We start from the raw sequence: 18,039 nt of genomic DNA on the forward strand, positions 1-18,039 counted from the left end.
TGATCATTTGAGGGAAATTGTTTTGTTTTGTTTTGCAGGGCTCTGTCTTATCTTTCTTTATTCAACTCAACTCTTTAATTATTTATTTTTGATCATAGAGTGCATGCTTTTGAAATTATGCATGTCCTAAGACAGGATGGAACATAGGCTTAGACTTATAAGATGAAATTTAGTGAAGATAAATACTGAGTTCTCTTCTTAATATTAGGAAATCAATTTCCCAAGAATAATGCTGATTTTAAAACAGTTCATGTATAAAACCACTTGGATTTTTAGAGAACTCATAGTGTGAACAAGAATATGATGTCTGTCAAAAAAAACAAAAAACATTATTAATAAATGCCCAACGACATGAATGCAGGGAGTCATCCTATATCCTGAATGTTGTATTCAGTCCCAACCATTGTACTGTAAAGACATAGATGGTCTAGAGTTTAGCCAGATAACTTGACATATGATTGAAGGAGGTGTTGCAGGAAAATAAAAAAAAGGGACTGAGAGGAATTACATCATATAGTTTTTTGTTGTTATTATTTTTAGTTAGGAAGAATTTTTAAAATGTGAAATGTTAATATGATTAGTTCTGTCTAATCTAAAAAATTATCAGATTGCATTGTTAAATTTCAGAGTGGATGTAACCATTTTCTGAAGACTTTTTCTTAAAATCTACTAAAATACTAAACTTTTATGTTTTACTCTCACATTTGTATGTAATAACATTCACAGGTATTGTATCTCCAACTAATGATTATTATGTATTACTGTAGATCATACCTCACTCCTGTTAGAGACGAAGAGTCTGAATCCCAAAGAAAAGCAAGATCTAGACAAGCAAGACAGTCTAGAAGATCAACGCAGGTATATTTAATGTCTGTAATATATGAAACTTCAAAATAAAGTTTCCTTTTCACTTTTCCTTTTTCCTTTTCTGTGGATAAATTGATATAAGTATATAATGTAAGTAAATCTTTAAAGATAAAAATCACTTTAGTACTCCTCCTATAGCCTTTTTTTATAAGGTTACACTATTAATGTCCTATTTTATCTTATTAGCATATGCCTTATACCTCTGTATTTTTTATTCCTAATATGGTATCTGGCAGAAAGTATTTGATAAGTGTTAAAATGACTTAATCATATATGGTATCTAATAATTACTAAAGAATTCAGTGACTATTTGGAGTTGGAAGGGAATAGGTTCATTAGGTATATCAAATCATTGCTGTGCAAGTATGAGAAAAATGTCACTCAGACTAGTTATCGTTTAATTGCGTCCTCCTTGCCATTGGAATTGTATTCCATATATTCCTTTGTGTCTTTCCTTTTCTCCAATTGAACACCAAAGTTCTGGCTTAGCTGTTTGAGCCTTGCCATTACTCATATATCAAGCTAAACTTTTTGCCATAATCTTAACATATTTTTCTGTCTTCTTAAAATCTAACCTGTTCTTCAAAGCTTAACCTTCAAAATTATTTCTTTACTGAAATTTCTATGTGCATATACATATATAAAAACATAAATACATATAAATTTAATATGTAAACTGCACTTTTGGTTTTTTCTTCTTGTGCTGAACTTTTTGGGAATATTTATATTTATATGGTATTTCTGTCATCTCCTGTGCTATTTTCTTAATTACTTGAATACAGAGAGAATATTTTTCATATTTAATTTTTTAAATCTATTATTGTGCTTGTTCCTGATGATTTTTCATAGAATGAACGTGACTTGCTAAGTAGAAATTGTTTGCAGACCAATTCCAAACATGCATATTTGACTTTTAATACATTCACATTTACTTTATCTATTTATACAGTATTCCTTCAAAATGAGTTTTAATGCCTCATAATTAAATTTATCTTTTTTGTGTAGGGGGTGACATTGACTGATCTTCAAGAAGCTGAAAAAACAATAGGAAGAAGTCGTTCTACCCGAACCAGAGAACAAGAAAATGAAGAAAAAGAAAAAGAGGAAAAAGAAAAACAGGATAAAGAGAAGCAAGAAGAAAAAAAGGAGTCAGAAACATCTAGAGAAGATGAATATAAGCAAAAGTATTCCAGAACATATGATGAGGTAATAATATACCAGAGACACAGCTAGGTCAAATGGTAGGAATAATTCTTATGATTTTCAAAATTCAAGAGAGATTTATATACCAACGAATCATAACAAAATACTCAAAGGATTTTAATTAGAAATCTGAATTATTTTAACATGCGTAGAACATTACTTTTCCATTGAATTGAACTGTTCTATATATTTTTAAGTGTGTTTAATATTTCAAATGGATTTTACATCTAATATTTCACAGACTTATCAGCGTTACAGATCAGTATCAACTTCAAGTTCAACCACTCCATCCTCTTCACTTTCTACCATGAGCAGTTCACTCTATGCTTCAAGTCAATTAAACAGGCCAAATAGTCTTGTAGGTATAACTTCTGCTTACTCACGAGGATTAACAAAAGAAAATGAAAGAGGTAAGAAGACCAAATTTTGAAAACACTTTGTTTCCTTCAAATAATCCTTTAAATTGGTTTTTCCAAATTAATATTTCAACAGAAAAGAAACAACATTCTAAACTGAGTCATTCTACCTAAAGGATAAGATGGTTGAGAATGAGAAGAATAGAAAATGAAAATAAAAACATATGAACTGGCATTGATACATATATCTTTATAATCTAAGCTGCCACAAAAATCTTTATGTCTACCAGTATAGAAAAGTCAATATAGAAGAATTGGTGGAATAGTTTATTAGTGCTTTAAGTATTTATTACCTGTTATGAATATCATATTTTTTACATATTTTTTGTAAAGTTGATTTAAGCTAAAATCACTTAACACATAGCGTTGCTAAAGCAAAGTTGTTTTTATGCTTATTTCTTTCTTAAGAAACAGGTTTTTTTTTTCTAGTTATATTGGTGTCCTGATGCTCACTATTAACATTTCCAATTATTTCATATAAACTTTTTATCTAAGTTCTAATTAATTACTACTTTAAATCAGAGGTGGGTACTAACTAAAATTATTCCTAACAATAGGCATTTTATGTTTTAAAAGCAAAATCTCATAGTTTTAGTCATGATAATAGCAGTAATCATGTGAGTAGACTTCAGAAAATTAAGTTTTTCCTAACTTCCAGCTGCTTTTCTTTTGTTGATCATTGAGATATCTTAGTTTTTTAATCCACTAAGTTGAGAGGTCCACATAATGTTTATAAAAATGTTGAGCCAATATTTAAAATCATTAATATTTTGCATAATTGGAAAATTTGGCATCACTGGGTCTGAATTCTCTCATCATCATTTGGCTAGAGGCAAGTAGTAGCAGCTCCCACCCCCTTGGAGAAGTACTCTCCTGGCCCCTTTTATACATTTTTATTACCTGGATTGCCACCTGTATGCATTGGAGTTTGAGATCTTTGCTCTAAACTGATTCCAAAAATAATTTTTATAAGCTCCTCTTAATACTATAATTTTGAGTTGTGATTCTTTGCTAATGATACAAAGAAGCCTTATAAAAATCATTACTTTGTTCTGTATATGTGTACTTCTTAAAGCATATTCAGAAGTCCTTATATTCTTCTGGTATATATGTCTGAAGCAATTTTAACTGTCCCACGAAGGAAACAAATTTTAAGAATATTTTTTATGTTAACTTTTTTAAACAAAAGATTTTTTTTTTCCAGATTAAAAAAGATTTGTTCTTAGATGCTATTTAAATAAATGAAATGAATACTGTATTTATTCTGCTGAATGAGGACTTGGAATAGTAGAATTAGAAACTGATGACGTTATGATGCGTACTAGCTGTTCGATCATTAAGAACTATTTATTTTCTTGTTAACTTTGGGAATAGTAACTATTACCCTATCGGACATTAAAATCTAGAGTCCCATTCTTGTCTTAGGATTTAATTATTTTCCGTTCTGCAAATATTAAGTATATCTTTTGAGCAAAACTTCTGTTTTAGGCAATGGGAAAATGAAGCAATTAAAATTAGTTTTTGTCTTGATCCTGAAGAATGTATTTGATGAGAGATACACATACATGTTTAAACCAAGTGTTAGGGAACACTGAGGGGCAAAATTTGATAATGATTAGGGAATTTTAGAAGGCTTCACAAAGGAGGTTGACTTAGAATTGTTTTTACATTTGTCTTGCAAAATACTGTCAAGATACATTGCTACCATGTGGTGCATTGTAATCCTTAACAGAGGGAGAAAAGAGAGAAGAGGAGAAAGAAGGAGAAGATAAATCACAGCCTAAATCAATCAGGGAACGACGGCGACCAAGAGAGAAAAGAAGATCTACTGGAGTTTCATTTTGGACACAAGATGTGAGAACCTATTAAAATATAATTTTTTGATACTATGCTTTTTTTTAAAATTGATTTTGGAGAGAGAAACTTTGATTTGTCGTTCCACTTATTTATGTATTCATTGGTTGATTCTTATATTTGCCCTGATCAGGGATGAATCCTCATCCTTGGCTTATCAGGATAATGCTCTAACCAACTGAGCTACCCAGCCAAGACTAGTATGCTTCTTTTCAAAAGTATTTACTATAATATCTTACATGCCTCAGATTATATATTCTTTAGGTCATCTCTATGTGTGGTTGAGACAGGTTATGAAATATGAAAAGTTCTTTAATAAAGGATAGTTAACAACTACTTACATTTTTGGTATTAAAGCAGGAGCTCTTTTGGAATAAAAACAATGACTGCAGCTCAGCCTACATGTATTGATTATTGTATAATGACTAAACTGCTCTCATCTTAGAGGCTCTTAAAAGAAAGATGCTTTACATTTAATCCTATTTTATAACATGATTAGAAGATATACACATAACAATTATTTTTGTCTTCAATGATACTGGACAGAAGCAGTGATTTACTTACCAAATTGTAACAATTAATCCTATTGAATTTAACTATTTTCCTAATTCCTATATGTATGCCTGGCATTGCTATTCACATGAAGGAGAAAAAAGAACTATAGGATAGCTCTGTTAATGAGAAATGTTCTTTCTTTTTTTTTTTGTTACAGATGTTTCTCCCTTTTCCCCCATTGACACCCTCTTCCCTACCCCCACCCCCACCCCCAGCATTGTTGTCTATGTCCATGGTTATGATGAGAAATTTTCAGTTTCAATACAATGTACACCTGTAGTAGAGCAAACATAATTTGTTTTGTATTGTGTTTTTTTTATGTAAGGTGAGTGACCTTTTATTTATTTAATTTTTTTCCCTTTATTGATTTTAGAGAGGAAGGGAGAGGGAGAGAGATGGAAACATTGATGAGAGAGCATCTGTTGACCGCCCCCTGCCTGCCCTCCACTGGGGATTTGGCCTACAACCTGGGCATGTGCCCTGACCAGAAATTGAACCAGGGACTCTTGGTGCATGGGTTGATGCTCAACCACTGAGCCACACCCGCTGGACCTGTCTTGTTTTTTTACCACTTGATTTTTTTGCCTTTTTTTTTTTTTTAAATATAGAAAAGTTCAGCCATACAAAAGTAACAAAACTCCGGCCGGTGTGGCTCAGTGGTTGAGCATCAACCCATGCACCTAGAGGTCACCAGTTCAATTTCCAGTCAGGACACATGCCCAAGTTGTAGACCTGATCCCCAGTCGGGGACATGCAGGAGGTGGCCAATTAATGTATCTCTCTCATTGATGTTTCTGTCTCTCCCTCTCCCTTCTTCTCTCTCCAAAATCAATAAAGGAAAAAAATTTTTTTAAGTAACAGAAAATTATAATGACCCCACCTCAGGTATCCATTTAAGTTAATTTCTCACCATTTTGCCAATTTCCATATTATTTTGAAAAAATCTTAGATATATCGTTTTATCTGTAAAATTTTCAATATGTATTTTTAAGAGATAAGGTTTTTTTTAATTATTAAAAATAATAACCACAGTGTTATCACTTAATGATCACAATGCCATGATCATGCTTATTGTTAAATAAATTAACACTGAATCCTTAATATTAAATATTCAGTTAATTTTAATGTTCAGTAATTCATATATGCCATAAATGATCTGTTGTTGTAGTTTAATATTTTGCTGGTCTGATTAGGAGTCAAATAGGACCACACATGAAAATTAATTATCTCTTTAAAGTCTCTTTTAATCAGTAAATTTCTCTCTCCATCCTATTTTTTTTTCTTACAGTTGTTTTCGAATGAACTGGGTTCTCCTATTCTTGAAGTGTAGTTTTTTTCTATTTCCTATCAATTGGTATTTGCAAGTAGAGAATTGATCAGATTCTGGTTCAATATTTTTTTGGCAAGGTATTTTTGTCTTCCATCAGGAAGTATATGATGTACAGTTGATTTTAATTGACTACCTGATAACATTATAACAGTAAAATAAAACCTCACAGTCTTAGCACCTTTAACATAGTAATTTATTACTTAAAATTTTTTTAGCCCTGGCCATTTTGGTTCAGCGGTTAGAGCGTCGGCCTATGGACCAGAGAGTCCCGGGTTCAGTTCCCACTTAGGGAACGTACCTCAGTTGCAGTTTGTCCCCAGCCCCAGTTGGGGTTGTGTGGGTGGCGGCCACTCTGTGTGTCTCTCTCGCATCGATGTTTTTCCTCTCTCTCTCTCTTCCCCTCTCTCTCCTTCCCGCTCTATCTGAAGATAAATGAAAAATGTCCTTGGGTTAGGATAAAAAAAAATTTTGTTTATCTTCTGAATAACGAATATGTGTTAGGAATTTTATAGGCAAAGCTGTATCTCTTACAGTATAGTATTTATTTTTCCCCAGTGTAATTCAGACCAGCTCTCCCTTCAACTCCAGTTTCTGGCATTATAAGGATCCTTCCTGAGATCAATATTTGGCAATACTTATCTTAATTTGAGCCTGCACTGAATGTGTTCTAATCAGCCATCAAAGCACAGCTCTCCTTTCCTCTTCCTAGCCACATCTACATCATGCAACATACAAAAAGAAACAAGGTTTTCCCTGGCCAGTTTTGCTCAGTGGTTAGAGCATAGGCCCGCAGACCAAAGAGTGCAGGGCTTCGATTCTGATCAAGGGCACATACCTTGGTTGCGGTTCAGTCCCTGGCCCCGGTCGGGGTCAGGTGGGAGGCAACAAGTCTATGCGTCTCTCTCACATCGATGATTTTCTCTCTGTCTCTCTCTTTCTCTCACCCCCTACCCCTCACTGTATTTGAAGATAAATGGGAAAATGTCCTCAGGTGAAGATTAAAAAAAAACAAAAAACAGGGTTGTGTCAAAGAAAAGGTGGTGTGAATCTACTCAGCTTTTTGCTCTATTGTATTATCAGGTTATTTATTTATTTATTTTTAGTTACTTCTTTTCAGGACCTCTGAGCTTTTCCCCTTTTCTTTTTTCAGTTCCTGTGTTCTCCCATGAAACTGCAATACATAAAGACAATTGGCTTATGATATGGAGTTAAAATACTTATATTAATAAATGATAATAGCAGCAACATCGATTTCTGCTGTTCCTAGCCTGGTGTTCACGTAAAATTTTTTACTAAGTACCAAAATGGTAGCTTGTACAGATATTCTCTAATCCTCACAGCATTTCTGTGAAGTTTTTATCCTTGTGTGTATATGGGAACTATGGCTCAGATAAATTTAAAATAAATTTGCCCTAAGTTATATACCTGAAAACAGTTACACCATTTTGAAGCTAGAATGATCTAGTTTTAAAGCCTGTGATGTTTTTACAGTGAGCCTAAGATAGATATGTTTGAATGCAAATTTTCTCTTTCTTTTACCCCTTTAAAGTTTGTTAAGATGTTCAAGACCTTCTAGTAGGATAGTCCCATATTCTAGGACTCTAGGCTTTTAAACTACTGAGACTGATTTTCTATTTGTTGTGCTATAAACTCCAAAGGAATTTACAGATGAATAAACTACCTAAATGTAATAGAACTGTTTCATAAATCTTGCCCAGCTTATAGAATCCAGCTTTTCTTGCTTAAGATAATGAATTTCCTATTTTGGCTACCTCATTAGAGTTGAATGGCTAAATAGTACTTATATTGACTATTCAAATACATGTAGTATTATTAAAATATAAAATGGAATGTCTTCTTTCTTATGCTAAGCCTCCAACTTCTTCATCCCCAATATGAGTGTTTCCTAAATCAGGTTGTTAGGTAGATGGTCTTTCTTCACCATGTGCTAGACTACTTAGATTGTGCCATGCAGACAAATAAGCCTCCTCAAAATAGGGTAGAAAAAATTTCCATGTAAAAATTGGTGTTCCTTTTGATCCATCTCCCTGATAGATTTTTCTCAAGGGTCATTTTAAATTAGAAAAGCCCTAAAGTATTTAAATATCAACTGTTTGAAATGTATCTTAACTTTTAAAAATAAATCGACAATCTATTTTAGAGCGATGAAAATGAACAAGAACAACAATCAGATACAGAAGAGGGGTCCAATAAGAAAGAAACTCAGGTAAAAACCTTTACTTTTTGTATTACTTGTTTTTATATTTATTCATGCAAGACAGTTACTGCATACTGTACCTGCATGCTGGGGATAAGACGTATCAGTGGTTTGCTGGGACCAGAGGTGGAAGGGACTGGAAGGGGGCACAAAACATATTTTAAAGGCAATGAAAAGCCCTGGCCGGTTTGGCTCAGCGGTTAGAGCATCAGCCTGCGGTCTGGAGAGACCCGGGTTCGGTTCCCGCTAAGGGCATGTACCTCGGTTGCAGTTTGTCCCCGGCTCTGGTTGGTCGTGCGGGTGGCAGCCACTCGATGTGTCCCTTTCACGTCGATGTTTCTCTCTCTCTCTCTCTTCCTCTCTCTCCCTCCCACTCTATCTGTGCAAAAAATGGAAAAATGTCCTCGGGTGAGGATAAAAACAACAACAATAAAGGCAATGAAAATGTTCTGAGTCTTGATTGTAGTAGTGGTGGATTTATGGATATATACAATTGTCAAAACTCGTCAAACTGTGTGCCTCCAAGTGGATATAGTTTCTTATATGTAAAGTAGTCTTCAAAGTTGAAAAGAGAAACAAACAAAAAAGAATATGCCCTTGACCAAAGAAAAGTATCTAAAAAATATTTTGTAAATGGCAGGGTTATGTTCTGGAAAAGACCATAGGCCTTTTTAATGTTCTTCACATTTGTTTAGAAATTCAGTATCTCTAAAGGACTTTTATATCCATATCACAACTGATCTTTCCAACAATCTTCTGAAAAGGGCAGTTTTTTCCTCAGTACTAATGAAACTGAGGCAAGTTTGAAAGATACTGTTGCATAACTAACAAATGGTGACAGTTTCTTCCACCTAAGTGCCCCCCCCCTCCCCAATTCCCTATTGTTTGGCTATGCAAAAGCTAGTAGACTTTAAAGAGCTCTGTTCACATAGAGGTAGAGCTATACAACAGGCATTAGTTCTAATCTTATAAACTAGCCCTTCCTATCCTGAAATGGCATTCTAGTCATACCTTCCTCATTTTGATTCGGAGTTCCTAAAGAGAGAGCTGTTAAAATTTCTTTTAGGCCCTGGCCGGTTCAGCAGTTAGAGTGTCGGCCTGTGGTCCAGAGAGACCCCGGTTTGGTTCCCACTAAGGGCATGTACCTTGGTTGCAGTTTGTCCCCGGCCTGGGTTGGGTTGTGTGGGTGGCAGCCACTCAATGTGTCCCTTTAACATCAATGTTTCTCTCTCTCTTCCTCTCCTCTCCCCACCCCCCACTCTATCTGAACAAAAAATGGAAAAATGTCCTCGGGTGAGGATAAAGAAAAAAAATTTTCTTTTAGTTAGCAGGGATCTATAATAATATGAAGTGACCAGAAGTTGGTTACTTGTGGTGACTATGGATATTACTTTTGGGGCAAATTTGCCTTTTTTGGTCCATTGACCCTATTTGGCAGATTGAGCAATTAATTACTTCTAAAGGTAAATTATTTGCAGGGCTAACATTTTGTCACTTCTAAACCCTTTGCCTATCATTTGTTAGCACTCCTCCAGTTCACCTATGTCTCTTTTTATTATATTCCATAAATGTGTCCATCATCTTTCTTCCCTAATGGTACCCTCTGAATTCCCATCTTTCAAGGAAAAACAATGACAGGTAAACCAGAGAGAGGACCTTAGTACACCATCCACAACTGACACTTCTCACTGCCTTACACACACAGATCCCATGTCCCTCTGGGATAAGAGGGAAAAGATGTTCTGGCTTCTATAGTTGTGACTTTTAAACATATTGATAAATGTTGTGTTCAAGTTTTACTGTTAAAATTATACATGAGATACAGTAAGTTTGAGTAGAAAGTTGTTTCGAAGAAAAATTTTCTTAGTTCCAGATAAGTTCAATAGTTTTTTGTTCATTTTGCATAGAAGATCATTTAGATCCTGCTTTGTGTTAGCATTCTTTCAGTTACAAGTAACAGAAAACACAACCCAAACTGGATTAAACAAAGAGAATTTATTGTACTCCAGTTACATTACATAGCCCTCTGTTGTCAGCTTCATCCTCAGGCTGGTTTATCTCACAGGGCTGGGATTAGAGTCGTTTTAGGCTAGACAGGGCCAACCAGTGCAATGTTGCAGCCCTTTTGCTACTAATGTTGCTACATACCATCTCATCTAAACCCAGTGACTGCCACACCATGAGGAAAAGGAGGAAGGAAGACAACACCACATTATCTTCTACAATAGATTAGAAAAGTACTTCTGCCCAACAAGTGAGCTGTTCTCTTTTTGAAAATTTCGATGATTAGCCCTTATGTTTCTGTAAAAAGGTATGAACAGCAAAACTCTTCTGTGAATTTTCTGAAATAGTGTTATCATCACCTCACAAGTGTGTTTGATAACAAAACTGCTATTGAGTTTATAGAATCTAAGTTAACCACTTTGAAAAATGGTTTTCTGGCATATACTTTTTTCTTCAAAGAAAAGTATGTCAGATGCCCAAAAGTTCATGAAAATGTTGAACTACATATGAAGCTCAAGCTGTCTGCTGCCTTCAGGATATAAGTTTAAAGAAAATTAATAAATTTTATTACAGAAAATTTGAATTATTTTATCATAATATTATTATATCAGAAGTGGGACTTCTGTTGCTTGGGTTATTATTATTTACTTTCATTATGCTATTGGATGGTAAAACTTTAACCATATAAAGGACATTAGTAATTTAGAATTTAAATATAACACTAAGGTAAGAAACCATAAAGAAAAGATTAACAGATTTGATTATTTAAGCATATAACGATATAATATGCTAGAAAAGACACCTTTATTAAAGTTGAGACATGTTTTTGCTCTGCTGACAGTAGAGAATCTTAGCCTTTTTTCCCCCTACCATTTAAAAGATTACTACTTGCACTATGTAAAAGACAGTGAAAAAAAATAAATGGGGGCATAATGCCTAAAATTTATAAATTTACAAAAGAAATACAAATGGCCAGTATGCTTGAAAATGCACTTACTGTTATTAATAATCAAAGACATAATGCAAAAGTAAAATTGACAAAGGTTAATAATGCCCAGATTTGATTATAATGATTAGTTTTGAAATAGGCATTTTTATATAAGATTTTGCGACTGTAATAAATGTATCCTCTTTGGACATCAGTTTAGCAATACAAATCAGAAGCCTTGCAAAAAAAATCAGTGCCTTTAAACTTAGGAATTCAACTTCTAGAAATTTATTTCCAAGGAAACGACTGGAATATGTAAAAATACATCTTCAGGTATATGGTGTTCATAGCCACCTGGCTCTTAAACAAAATATTGAAAACACCTCGCCCTGGCCGGTTTGGCTCAGCGGTTAGAGCGTCGGCCTGCGGTCCGGAGAGACCCGGGTTCGGTTCCCGCTAGGGGCATGTACCTCGGTTGCAGTTTGTCCCCGGCCCTGGTCGGTTGTGTGGGTGGCAGCCACTCGATGTGTCCCTTCACGTCGATGTTTCTCTCTCTCTCTCCCTCCCACTCTACCTGAACAAAAAATGGAAAAATGTCCTCGGGTGAGGATAAAAAAAAAAGGAAAACACCTCTAAATGCCTATTGGTCAGGAATAGATTAAATAAAATGTATTTGCATAGATAGATATTTTACGTGTTCACATGGATATGTATGTAAAAAAGGGAATTGGAGGGATGGGGAATTATAGAGATTTTTTTTTAAGAATTTAAAATAAAAAAAGAGTTTCTCAGTGAAGCAGTGAGGCAGAGAGTAGGCTACTTCACAGACAGAGCAGCTAGAGAAACTTTATATTGTAGTGCTTTTATATGAGCTTATGGCACTGTAATCAGAAAAATTAGAATATTTTTACTTTGGAAAAGAATTTTGAAACAAGGAGCAAGGACATCATGGTAAGTGAAGTAAGATGGTCACAAAATAGATATACTGTTTGGGTCCACTTATATAAGGTATCTAAAGTATTCAAACTCATAGAAACATAAAGTAGAATTGTGGTTGCCAGGGTTTGGGGTAGGAGGACATATTGAGTTATTCAGTGCATGTAGAGTTTCAGTTTTGCTAGATGATCTGTTGCACAACATTGTGAATGTAGTTAACACTACTGAACTAGACTCTTTTTTAAATTTGTTTTTTATTTTATTTTTTCCATAACAATTTATCCCCTCTATGCCTTCTTCCACCTCTACCCACTTTCATCCCCCCAACCCAAAATCACCACACTGTTGACTGTGTCTGTGAACTATACTCCTAAAAGTAATCTAGATAGTAAATTTTATGTTTTTCTAACCACAACTTAATATATAGTTCTTTAAAAAGTAACGATATCACTATGATTTTCAAAGACAAAGAAATAGAAATTTATTTCAGTGACTGCTTAGAGTTTTATTCTTTTCTTTTTTAAATATGTTTTAATTGATTTTTTTTTTTTTTTTTTTTTTTTTTTTTAGAGAGAGAGAGAGAAACATCAATGAGAGAGAAACATCGAGTGGCTTCCTCCTGCACATCCCCTACTGGGTTTTGAGTCCACAACCCGGGCATGTGCCCTGCCCGGGAATTGATCTGGGACCTCTCAGTCCATGGGACGACGCTGAATTCACTGAGCCACACTGGCCAGACTAGAGCTTATACTTTTTTTTTTTTTTTTTTTTACAAATTTTACTAATTTATTTTTGTTACAGATGTTTCTCCTTTTTCCACCATTGACACCCTTCTCCCTGCTCCCCCCCCCCCCTTCACAGTGTTGTCTATGTCCATTGGTTATGCATATATGTTCTTTGGTTTATCTCTTCCCTCCCCCCTCCTCCTCTAAGGTTTGTCCATCTGATCCCTACTTCTATGTTCTGGGTCTGTTTTGTTCATCAGCTTATTTTGTTCATTATATTCCACAAATAAGTGAGAGTATGTGATACTTGTCTTTCTCTGACTGGCTTATTTTGCTTAGCATAATACTCTCCATGTCCTCTCAAAGGATAAGAGATCTTTCTTTCTTACAGCTACATAGTACTCCATGTGTAAATATACCACAGCTTTTTTATCCACTCGTCTATTGATGGACACTTGGGCTGTTTCCATATCTCAGCTGTTGTAAATTGTGTTGCTATGAATATAGGGGTGCATATATTCTTTCTGATTGGTGTTTCAGGGTTCTTAGGATATATTCCTAGAGGTGGGATCACTGGGTCAAATGGAAGTTCAATTTTCAGTTTTTTGAGAAAACACCATATTGTTTTCCATAGTGGCTGCACCAGTCTGCATTCCCATCAGCAGTGTGCTAGAGTCCCCTTTTCAGTGTGCTAGAGTCACCCTCGCCAGCACTTGTTTGATAGAGTTTTTATTCCTAAAGTTTAAATCAGAGAACCAGAGTGCAAATTGTGAGGTGAGGTTTGATGTTTTCGTTTGATATGCACACATTTTATTTTATGAGTGGAATTTTTGTAAATTTGAATTATCTTGTTTGTTTCTGAACTTTTTTTATTGAGATATAATTGACATATAGCAGGTGTACAGAATAATGATTCAATATTTATATAGAAAAATGATCACCACAGTAAGTCCAGTTAATGTCCATCACCACACATAGTTACAAAAAAATTTTTTTTTTGTAGAGGGAACTTTCAAGGTGTATTCTCTTAGTAGCTTATGAATTTGAGTATTTTGAAAATTAAATTATAAATTCAAAATTGTTTATTGTTATAAAACTAAAAAATAAATCATGTCCGGCTGGTGTGGCTCAGTGGTTGAACATCGACCCATGCACCAAGAGGTCACTGCCCAATCAGGACACGTGTCCAGGTTGTGGGCCTGATCCCCAGTGGGGGGGGCACACTGGAGGTGACCAGTCGATGTTCTCTCTCATCGATGTTTCTGTCTGTCTCTCCCTCTCATTTCCTCTCTCTCTAAAACCAATAAAAAAGAAAATTAATAACATAAAGTATTACATAAAAAAATAGGAGCCCTGGCCAGTTTTGCTCAGCGGTTAGAGCATCAGCCTGCGGTCCAGAGAGACCCGGGTTTGGTTCCTGCTAAGGGCACGTACATCAGTTGCAGTTTGTCCCCGGCCCTGGTTGGGTCGTGCGGGTGGCAACCACTCGATGTGTCCCTTTCACGTCGATGTTTCTCTCTCTTCCTCTCTCTCCCTCCCACTCTATCTGAACAAGAAATGGAAAAACGTCCTCGGGTGAGGATTAAAAAAAAAAATAGAAAACAAGTGCAAAATTGGTTTTGCATAGGAAATTTAAATAGAATTTAGTAAGACAGTTTTAGCCTGTGAATTAGACTTCAGAAATTCTCAAACTAAGCAGTAATGTTACAGTACATTCAAAGATAAATATAGTAGGAAAATACAAATACCTAAATTCATGAATTTAAGACACCATTTCTGAAGAGTTATCTTACTGAAAATTATTGATTCTGTGAGTGTTTCAATAGAAAGAGAAAGAGCTAAAATAACCACAAACACACACACACACCTAGTTTGGTTCCCAATAAGACTATTTTTGTCCTATTAATTGTTATACAACTTAGGTAAGAGTCATTGGAATTTCAGTATAGCATAACACTCGTTTGGGAAATTTTAAAGTCATCACAATTTTCTATCCTCTAATTTCTAAACTTTGAAGGATGTATAGCTGGGTTTTCAAGAAAGTAAATTTTAAACAAAATATGTGTATACTGTTCTCTATAAAATACCTCAGGTATTCATTTGTTTGTCTCTTATGTTATTGCCTCAAAAATAGAAAAATGAGAAAAGTAGTTGCTTTGGGTTGACACATAGTAAATTTGACTTTCTTTAATGTAAGGGTGTCACTTTCTTGCTGAGTGAATATAAGTAATGAATATGTGTCTTACTCTGTTTTTTTCTAATTAAAAAAATAATATATGGTGGCATTTGTAAGAATTCACAAAGATGACCATAAATTGCCAAATGTAATTGTATGGTATTGTGCATATAAAAATATGCAGTGATTCTGTGTTCTAGAACTTTCTAAGAACAGCCATGTTAAAGTAAAACATATATAGTTATTAAATGTTAGTTTAATAGTATGAAAACAATATTGATGTTATCTTAAATTTACTTGATTAGTAAATGTTACTTTAATGAAGCATAAAAATTTAGTATGCCTATGTTTGTTTTTCTCTTTTTTTAGACGGATTCCATTTCTAGGTATGTTTTACCTTATTTTTTTAATACCCTGTCCTTTTTAGTCTTTATAAAAATATGTGGCTAGATATTTATGGATTTTATAAGTTGATAAAATATTTTGAGTAATAAAAATCTATCAATATTTAGATGACCTTGTAACTAACTGTAATTAGCTTTCTTTGTCAAAGGCTTTACTTCTAGTTCATTAGTCACAGTGAGTTATGATTTTTCTTAAATCTTTACAACAGTAAAGTTTAAGCTTCCTAAGTTACTTCAACAATGACTATGTCATTATTAATGTGAGAGGCTGATGAAACCCACCAGAAATTTATTTCATTAGGTATTCAGACTCTTCTCTCTTATCTCCTTAAGTGAAAGAAAGCCAATGAAAACACTAAAAAGTGTCATCTGGCTCAAAAGTATTGATCTTTTTAGAGTACTTCTTTGAATCTACTCTCCATTCCATTTTTTTAACCCGTAATTGTTATCCAAAGTCTTGTAAAACCAGGAACAAATTTTATGTACTAATGATTGGATTGAGTTGAAACGTAGAAAATGTTACCTGAATTTAGAACCAGATAAGAAGAGAATTTTCATTTACAAATGAGATATGTTTTTCTTGTTTAGGGCAAATCTGTTATCCATCACTTTGGATAGACTGTTATTAATTTATCAAATAAAAAATGTTATAATTTTAAAGGAAAGTAATATATGACTTTAAAAATAAGAAAAGTGCTACCAATTGAACTGTAATGCATCATCAGTTTGTAAGCCATGTTCTGATTTCAGAGATGATAAAATGTGAAAAAAATGTACAACTTAAATTTTTTTGAAATAATTTATTATGATGTGAAACCAGTTTTGACTTTTAGATATAGAAATATTGACTCTCTTCCTCAAATAATGGAAATTGGTAGTGTTAAAAATAACTTCTCATTTATTATATATTTTAAAAGTTAGATAACAGATGAGGGAGAATATTACCTACTGTTTGGAATATCGAATTAATATATACTAGGATGCATGTTAATGTAAGTTGTGAAAACCTATAATAAAGCTTTTGACTTAAATTCATCTTTTGAAGATATGAAACCAGTTCCACATCAGCTAGTGATCGGTATGATTCCTTGCTGGGTCGCTCTGCATCATACAGTTACTTAGAAGAAAGAAAACCTTACAGTAGCAGGCTAGAAAAGGATGACTCAACTGACTTTAAAAAGGTACTTGGGTTAGTTAAATTTAATTTAAAACAATCTGATTGTTAAGATACATTTTTTGAGATATTCCTAGAAACTCATAATGAAATCAATATCTTGAAATATCTTCTAATTTTTAGTTTGGATCAGTTATTGGTAAGTAGACTATAAATAGCTGTTCATTTGTTTGTTTGTTTTTTAAAGGAAAGGGGAAAGTACCCAGGACTAGGAAACAGCCAAAGAATACAGCTTTTCCTAGGAGAATATAGTTTTTCCTAGGTAACTGAAAAATTTGTGGTCGCTCAACTGCTATTAATGATTAAGGCTGAAAGTAATTAAGAAATAAACGGAGGCCAGCCAGTGTGGCTCAGGGGTTGAGCATCACCCTATGTACCAGGAGGTCCCCTGTTCAATTCCCGGTCAGGGCACATGCCCAGGTTGCAGGCTCGATCGCCAGTAGGGGTTGTGCAGGAGGTAGCCAATCGATGTTTCCATCTCTCTTTCCCGCTCCCTTCCTCTCTCTGAAATCAATAAAAACATATTTAAAAAAATTAAAAAAATAAATGGAAATTCAACAATTTAGAATTCTGACTGTCACAATTCTTCATATTATGAGCTTGGAATAAACCTGATGAAGTTTGTTGGAGAAAACGAAGGCTTGTGGAATTTGTGTATGTTCCCAGGTATTTGGCAGCTATTTATTTGAATTACCCTCTTTCTTACAAGCCATATCATCAGCAAGAGAAGAAAGGTAGGGGGTCAGTTTACATTTCAAATAAAATTCAGTCATTTATTCAATAAAGAAATTAACAATGAATTGTGCTACAGGAGTGAACTTCCACTCATGGACAGTGGAGATGGAGATGTTGTCCCTGCTTTTATGGACATCTTCCATGTATTGGGAGAGACAGGCATTTTCATACAATCATACTAATGTATGTATACCTTAAAAATTAAAGCAGTTATTCTGAAACAGTTTTATGAAGTGTGTAACAAAGTTAGATAAAGTTTTATAAACTAAGGAAACAGTCCTATAAATGTATGTACAAAGGAAAGTGTCAGGGCCTGAGGGTGGATTTCCTAAGGAAGTGAAATTACAGCCAAAGAACAGAAGGATGGTTAGTAGTTAACTGGAAAAAAATTCGAGAAAAGAAGTATTCCAGATGGAGTGAACTGCAAGCATATATACCTGATGGTGGAAGGGTGCATGATGCATTGAAGTAGTTACATTTTCATTAGGGCTAGTAAAGGGGTGGTGGTGTAAGA

At 34.2% G+C, this 18,039-nt stretch overlaps 1 protein-coding gene across 6 annotated transcripts in view; it reads left to right on the top strand.

The window, feature by feature from the left end:
* Positions 1–18,039, top strand: part of PPP1R12A (protein phosphatase 1 regulatory subunit 12A) — a 160,112-nt gene that overhangs the window by 131,393 nt on the left and 10,680 nt on the right. For 5 of the 6 annotated variants that reach the window (XM_036250853.1, XM_036250854.1, XM_036250856.1 and 2 more), the window contains 7 exons: positions 768–858; positions 1,873–2,073; positions 2,312–2,480; positions 4,219–4,340; positions 8,387–8,452; positions 15,582–15,598; positions 16,662–16,797. In XM_036250853.1, the coding sequence (XP_036106746.1) occupies positions 768–858; positions 1,873–2,073; positions 2,312–2,480; positions 4,219–4,340; positions 8,387–8,452; positions 15,582–15,598; positions 16,662–16,797 (802 nt within the window). The remainder of the gene's footprint in view (positions 1–767; positions 859–1,872; positions 2,074–2,311; positions 2,481–4,218; positions 4,341–8,386; positions 8,453–15,581; positions 15,599–16,661; positions 16,798–18,039) is intronic. The other variant, XR_004958268.1, reaches the window with a different exon arrangement.

Source organism: Molossus molossus, unplaced genomic scaffold (assembly GCF_014108415.1).
Source record: "Molossus molossus isolate mMolMol1 unplaced genomic scaffold, mMolMol1.p scaffold_m16_p_10, whole genome shotgun sequence".
Classification (NCBI taxonomy): Eukaryota; Metazoa; Chordata; class Mammalia; order Chiroptera; family Molossidae; genus Molossus; species Molossus molossus.